This window comes from Salarias fasciatus, chromosome 22 (assembly GCF_902148845.1).
Source record: "Salarias fasciatus chromosome 22, fSalaFa1.1, whole genome shotgun sequence".
Taxonomy (NCBI): domain Eukaryota; kingdom Metazoa; phylum Chordata; class Actinopteri; order Blenniiformes; family Blenniidae; genus Salarias; species Salarias fasciatus.
In genome coordinates this window covers 11423443-11429725 of record NC_043765.1, presented here as the reverse complement: position 1 = coordinate 11429725, position 6283 = coordinate 11423443, and the positions used below count along the sequence as shown (strand labels likewise).

The 6283-nt window shown below is 41.6% G+C and overlaps 1 protein-coding gene across 1 annotated transcript; it reads left to right on the top strand.

Moving 5' to 3' along the window:
* The first annotated feature begins 476 nt into the window (after positions 1–476).
* On the top strand, positions 477–5763 carry LOC115409405 (sodium-dependent neutral amino acid transporter B(0)AT1-like). The gene is made up of 12 exons (XM_030120574.1): positions 477–675; positions 1647–1787; positions 2392–2529; positions 2613–2794; positions 2877–2987; positions 3074–3186; positions 3311–3439; positions 3737–3893; positions 3973–4177; positions 4270–4429; positions 5310–5472; positions 5590–5763. Exons 1-12 carry the CDS (start codon positions 477–479, stop codon positions 5761–5763), a joined length of 1872 nt encoding a protein of 623 aa, XP_029976434.1.
* The last annotated feature ends 520 nt before the right edge of the window (positions 5764–6283 follow it).

The following is a 6283-nucleotide window of genomic DNA, read 5'->3' as shown; positions in this document are numbered from 1 at the left end:
AAATAGAATTCCAGACAGCAAGTAGTTTTCTGAGCTACACTGCTCGTGTCACTAACCTTCACATGACCATGCTTACTGATATTAAAGAAGAACTCAGCAGCATCACCATGATGGCACCTTGAAGCACTCTACAAAGGTTATCAGCCTCATTATCAGCTCTTGGAGCACCCAGCAACAAGGTTACGAGTTTGACATCAACCATAATTACCTAAAAGGTTGATGGGTGAGGTTTACTTTGTGCAGCCTGAAGGAAATTCAAGATTCTGTTGGTGTAAATTGCTTTATATGTGCAATGTTTCGTAACCCTGAATGACAGTACAACAATGGAAAAGCAAGCTATGCACTTGCTAATCTGCAGGATGTACCTGATAAAGTGAAAGATAAAAGTGTTTCAAGCTCACCGAACTGCCTCCTCAAAGTGGTCAGTTTGTCTCAAGACAGCAGCGGTGTAAGGTTCCTCTGACGGTGGGCTCGACATGAAACTGCAACTTCCTAACGCGGGGCTGGACGAGCGGATCCCCAGCTATGAGGATCTGGAAAAGATGGAAGAAGAGGACCTCAGCAATAGACCCAAGTGGGACAACAAAGCCCAGTACATCTTAACCTGTGTGGGTTTCTGTATTGGGATTGGTAATGTGTGGCGATTCCCTTACCTGTGTCAAAGTCATGGAGGAGGTAAGTCAAGACAGAAAAAAAAAAGCTATGGGTGAAAGGGTGCCTGTTCTCAATGAAGGGTGAACAAATTGAACATGATTTAGGTAACTTAATATTTAGTTGCTCAACGCTCCTGAGTATGATTTTCCTCAAGAAAAGTTATCGCGCTGCAGATTTATTCGTAGTTTTTGAGCTGTCACAATAAGGTCAAAATTAAAACCAAAATTATGTGAAATATTTCTCAATTAAATTTTCTTTTGATTGAGAATATGCATCTATGGGCTACGTCGACGACTCTCATAATTTTTTGTGACTTTTTCTTTTTTTACCAGATGTTCAGGCCCTAATCCTGTGATTACATCCTGGATGGTAAAAACAAGAAAAGATGCCCAAGTCTGGTTCCACATCCTCAGATAACTTAGAGAGAGTTGTGTGACAAAGATACCATTGTAAAATTACAAAAATATCTGCGACATATTGACCATTACATAATGGGATTATACTCAACGAATAGGGATGTTTAACTACATCGAATGATGAACTTTGCCATCACTTGGATGTTGGCATTATTTGCAAATGAGTAACTTGTACCCAACAGAGAACTCAAAATGAATACCGGTAACAACTTCACTTGACGTTTTTGCCAATACAGAATGTCATGCTGTAATGCCCCATAGTGGTTCTCCAAACAGGTTCCGACAACATATAAAGCCATCACATGTCAAAAGTATATATGATATGGCTTAGAAATGACAGCCAAATGTAAAATAATGAACAGTGTACACAGTTTTTGAACACGGCTAAATGTACATCAGTGCAAAAGTAGGAGCGCAATAGGAGTCAATCAGGACTTATGGACTGAAGGAGTTCAGCACAGATGTCAGACCATTTATGAGCTACCTTCAGGGTAAAGACTGTCCACTTCTTGAATAATTTTCACATTTAGGATGTTTAGTAAGACTAAATGACTGGCAAGATTCTATATTTTCCAGGTGCTTTTTTAATTCCCTACTTCATCCTGCTGGTGTTGGAAGGAATGCCTCTCCTTCTGCTGGAATTTGCCATTGGTCAGCGTCTCAGGAAAGGCAGCGTGGGAGTGTGGAGGGCCATTAACCCACATCTGACTGGTATTGGTAAGAAGTACATCAAGTTACTCAAAGCTCAACAATAAAATACATTTGGCTCATTTTGAATTTAATGGATGGAAATGTGGTGTTGGATGTGACGTGACGAGACCAACAGGTATACTAGAGTGAGGACCAGCAATGAGAATAGTGAGTTATATACTAACACTTTACTGTAACGGCAGTATATTTGTTGGGGTCAAAGGAGCACTGTGGACTGCAACATCGCCATCTCTTTCCCCCGATACTTCCTCCAGGTCTTTTGGAGGTACCCCAAAGCAGACCAAACCAGAGATACAACCTCATCAGCATGTCCTGGGCTGACACTGAGGTCTGACCGACGTCAGAAGATGTCCTCCCTTGCTGAGAACAGCTTGAGAAAGACCCACAGAACCTTACTGGGGCAAACAGAAAGTCTCTCTCTAAATGCCAATGCCACAGATACTTTTTCTGCAATGACTACAGTCAGCACCCTCATAACATGCGGATTCAGGAGTCTCCTACGCCAACCAGACCCTGAAGGCCTCCTTTCTTAAGCAGCTTCCTGGACTGCTGGTGTCCACCAGTTATGAACAATAGTTATGAGCACTTTTAATGCTTTTGTTTCAATTAGGCGTTGGCTCCATGCTGGTGTCGTTGCTGATTGGACTGTACTACAACACCCTGATAGCCTGGATCATATGGTACTTCTACAATTCCTTTCAGTCTCCATTACCTTGGAGCCAGTGTCCTCTCAATGAAAACATGACAGGTATGACAAAATAGTTATATATCGTTATATAGTTTATGATAGTTATCATCCCAGCTCTGCCTGACTGCTTGATGGTTTTTCAGGGTACGTACCGGAGTGTCAGGAAAGCTCCACTGTGGATTATTACTTTTACAGAGAGACTCTGAACACTTCAACCTCCATCGCTGACTCTGGAGGAGTCCACTGGCCCATCGTTCTCTGTCTGTTATCTGCCTGGACAATCATCTGTATCTGCTACATACGTGGAATCGGTACATCAGGAAAGGTTTGAACCCATGAATTATATATTACGTGTTATCACTGCAATCCGTGTGTGTTTTATACATTTTTGTTCATTGTGACCTCAGGCAGTGTATGTCACGGCCATCCTGCCTTACATCGTCCTGGCAATCTTTCTGATCCGAGGACTGACTCTCAAAGGGGCTGTCAACGGAGTCAAGTTCCTCTTTACACCTGATGTACGTTTCACGTTTCTATAACATGAAAAACAATTGTGAAATGTCTAAACACAAAGCAACGTTCCATTGTATGTTTCTAATTACAGATGGATGAGTTGGTAAGACCAGAAACTTGGCTGGACGCAGGTGCCCAGGTCTTCTATGCCTTCAGCTTGGCATGGGGGGGTCTTATCTCCTTCTCAAGCTATAACCCTATTCAGTAAGAGACACTCAGGGATCTTCCAGTGCTTTATAAACTCACAGTACTTTCATTAGGATTAATCACTCCTCCAATATACCACCCTCAGACCTGATGTGTTCTCACTCTTTGTTTTGTCCTCAAGCAACAACTGCATGCAAGATGCCGTGATGCTGTCGGCCATAACTGGCCTCACATCAATCTACGCAGCCACAGTAACCTACACCATCATTGGCTTCAGGGCCACTGAGAAATATGACAACTGTATCAGTGAGTAAGTAATCAAATGTAGACGGGTAGAATTTTTGAAGATGGTGATCTCCCCTTTTTTTTTTTTTTCAACAATGTTTATGAATTAGTTCGCATTTAATTTTGGGAACATTTTAAACGTAAAATCTGAAGCTGTTATACTCTTTGCTTAAAAGAAGTATAGAAGCTTGGTACATTATCATCATTCAGCTCAGATTTTTAGATCGTGCCAATATCCAAATGATCGAAATTTATGAGCTGGATTAAAGCTGCTTGTTCAGGTTATCTGGAGCTCATTATGCCTGTCGTGGATCTTCCCCAGAAACATCCTGACGCTACTGAATGCATTCGGTCTTCCCGAGGACAACATCACAGCAAACGGCTACGAAGCAGCCTACAATCAACTGAACGCCTCCTATCCTGACATTGTTCTTGGCTTGAACATCAAAACCTGTGACATGAATAAACTTCTCAGTGAGGTGACTGGATTATGATCTAAATCATGATCTCCTACCTGGGTAATTGTGGTTACTCTAACCTGGATTGTGTTTTGCTCAGGGGGTGGAGGGAACTGGGCTGGCGTTCATTGTTTTCACAGAAGCCATCACCAAGATGCCCGGTTCTCCAGTGTGGTCCGTCCTCTTTTTTGTGATGCTCCTCTGCTTGGGACTGTCGACTTTATTCGGCAACATCGAGGGAGTTGTTGTCCCTTTGAAAGATCTGAATCTGCTACCTAAAAAATGGCCCCAGGAAGCATTGACTGGTATTAAGCATTCACAAACCTTGCTTTGCACTCGGATGGAGTGTTTTGGGTGGTAACTGGTGCTCCCTTGTCTCTGTGCATGTGTCTTTCAGGGGTAACGTGCTTTATCGCCTTCATCATCTCCCTCCTGTTCGCTCAGAATTCAGGACTTTACTGGGTGACCCTCTTTGACAACTTTGCTGGATCCGTGCCCCTGCTGACCATTGGATTGTTTGAGATGATTTCTGTAGTCTACATATACGGCATAGACAGGTCAGTACACATTGACAGTCTCACTCAAGACGAGAATTTTCTGACATGCAAACATTCTGTCTTCAGTCATACAATTTAATAGTCCAAAGTTTCAGTCTCCTGCTGTATATCTATTTTAGTATGCTTTATTAATTATGTATTATGTGCCCAAACCTCAATGTCTGGTCTCTTCTATTGCTACTTTGAATTGTGCAACTCCGTAAAAGGAAATCGCACTCAGGTGCTTTCCTTTTGAGATTATCGCTGTTGTTTCCCTGTGATGATGGTCAAAATTTGGACAACCAACAAAATCAAGATTGTACATACTGGATTTTAAATGCATCTCTGGGTAATGCTGCATACGGAAGTACTGTGAAAATACAACTGTTGTGGCAAGCGTGTGGGGTGATCAGGAGAGGGAGCACAGTTTGCTTGTGGAGGCCTTCACTATCTGCACCTGTAAGAACGGACGACCATCCTGTATTTTGTAAAGAGATTGATGGCAAATTACATCAATATAAAGAGTAATATCAATGTTTGTAATCTGTAATGTTTCTCATAGCCTATGCGGCGCAGTTCTTTCAAATCTCTGAAATATCCCACTGTGCTGTTTAAATCCTGCAGTCTGAAGCACAGTAAGTCCTGTCTGACTCTATAGCGCCGTTTGCTGGCAAGGAGCTGCATGGCAGAGAAGCGGACTTGTAAATGAACAGTCTCTGTCAACCGGCTGACTCACCCACATCTGTCATGTGGCTCATTTGACTGTAAATGTTTGTAGGCATTTGCATGTATATACGTTGGAGAAACAATCAAACTGCACCGAATTGATTAATCAACATCTTTTTGTAGAGATTTCATAAATTCCATGGTCATTAAAACTTCTTTTCTTTTTTAATTGCAGGTTCAATAAGGACATTCAGTTCATGATCGGACGAAAGCCCAACATCTTCTGGCAGGTTTCATGGCGGTTAACTGCTCCTCTTAGCATCATGGTCATTTTAGTTTTCTACCTGGTGACTCAAGCTCAGAAAGAACTCACCTACTTAGTCTGGGACCCGAACTCGGTAAGCGCTCAAAGCTCAAAATGCTTTCTTAATAATGTGTACATTTTTTTTTTCTCCACAGTATTTTTATGGTAAATATTGAACAAAAGAATTCCCTGCATTGTCTTCTAATTTCAGGAGCAGTTCCCAGCTTTGGCCTCAGTTCCCTACCCATCATGGATTTATGCCGTCATCTTTGTTTTGGCTGGAATCCCCAGTCTGGTGGTGCCAGTCTATGGACTGTGTAGGCTGGTGTTTGTGAGATGTGTGAAAAAGAAACGCGTAGCTGGGAAAATCAAACAGATTTCTTAATTTTACTTACAGTGTACATTTTCTTTAAAAAAAATAATTCAAGTGTTGATGAAAAAACTTCATGTTAAATATATTATAAGAACTGCTATTATAAGATGCTTGTATTGCCTGTTCATATTAACTTAGTTCCCATATTAGAGAGTAAATCTGTATTACTATTTATTAAAAAAAAAATTACTGATCATCTATTTGAAGGGAAACAACATACTCTAAAGCAAAAATATTTTATTGGGACATTAAAGATGATTGATTATTCAAACTGAAATCGAGATGTCCAAAGGCAATCACCTGAACCCCAAACTGGTCCGAATGCAGCAGCTGCCACCGGTGTATGAACACCATGGATGTAACTAACAGACTGAAAATAAAAATACATGTGAAATAAAATACGGCTGTGTTTTTTGTTTGCTTGTGTGGTGATCACGTGGACACCCTGTCTGACGGCAGATGGGTGGAAAAGCTCCCTTAGGTCTTGTCAGGACTCAGGACGGCGCCCAAGGAGGATCTCCAGTCTTCGGCG

What these genes read in the sequence shown, in the direction of transcription:
- LOC115409405 (XM_030120574.1), top strand. Translation starts at nt 477, where the DNA reads ATGAAACTGCAACTTCCTAACGCGGGGCTGGACGAGCGGATCCCCAGC. An exon ending in GTGTCAAAGTCATGGAGGAG is followed by an intron (nt 676 to 1,646) that starts GTAAGTCAAGAC and finishes TATATTTTCCAG; the next exon opens with GTGCTTTTTTAATTCCCTAC. An exon ending in GAATCGGTACATCAGGAAAG is followed by an intron (nt 2,795 to 2,876) that starts GTTTGAACCCAT and finishes TTGTGACCTCAG; the next exon opens with GCAGTGTATGTCACGGCCAT.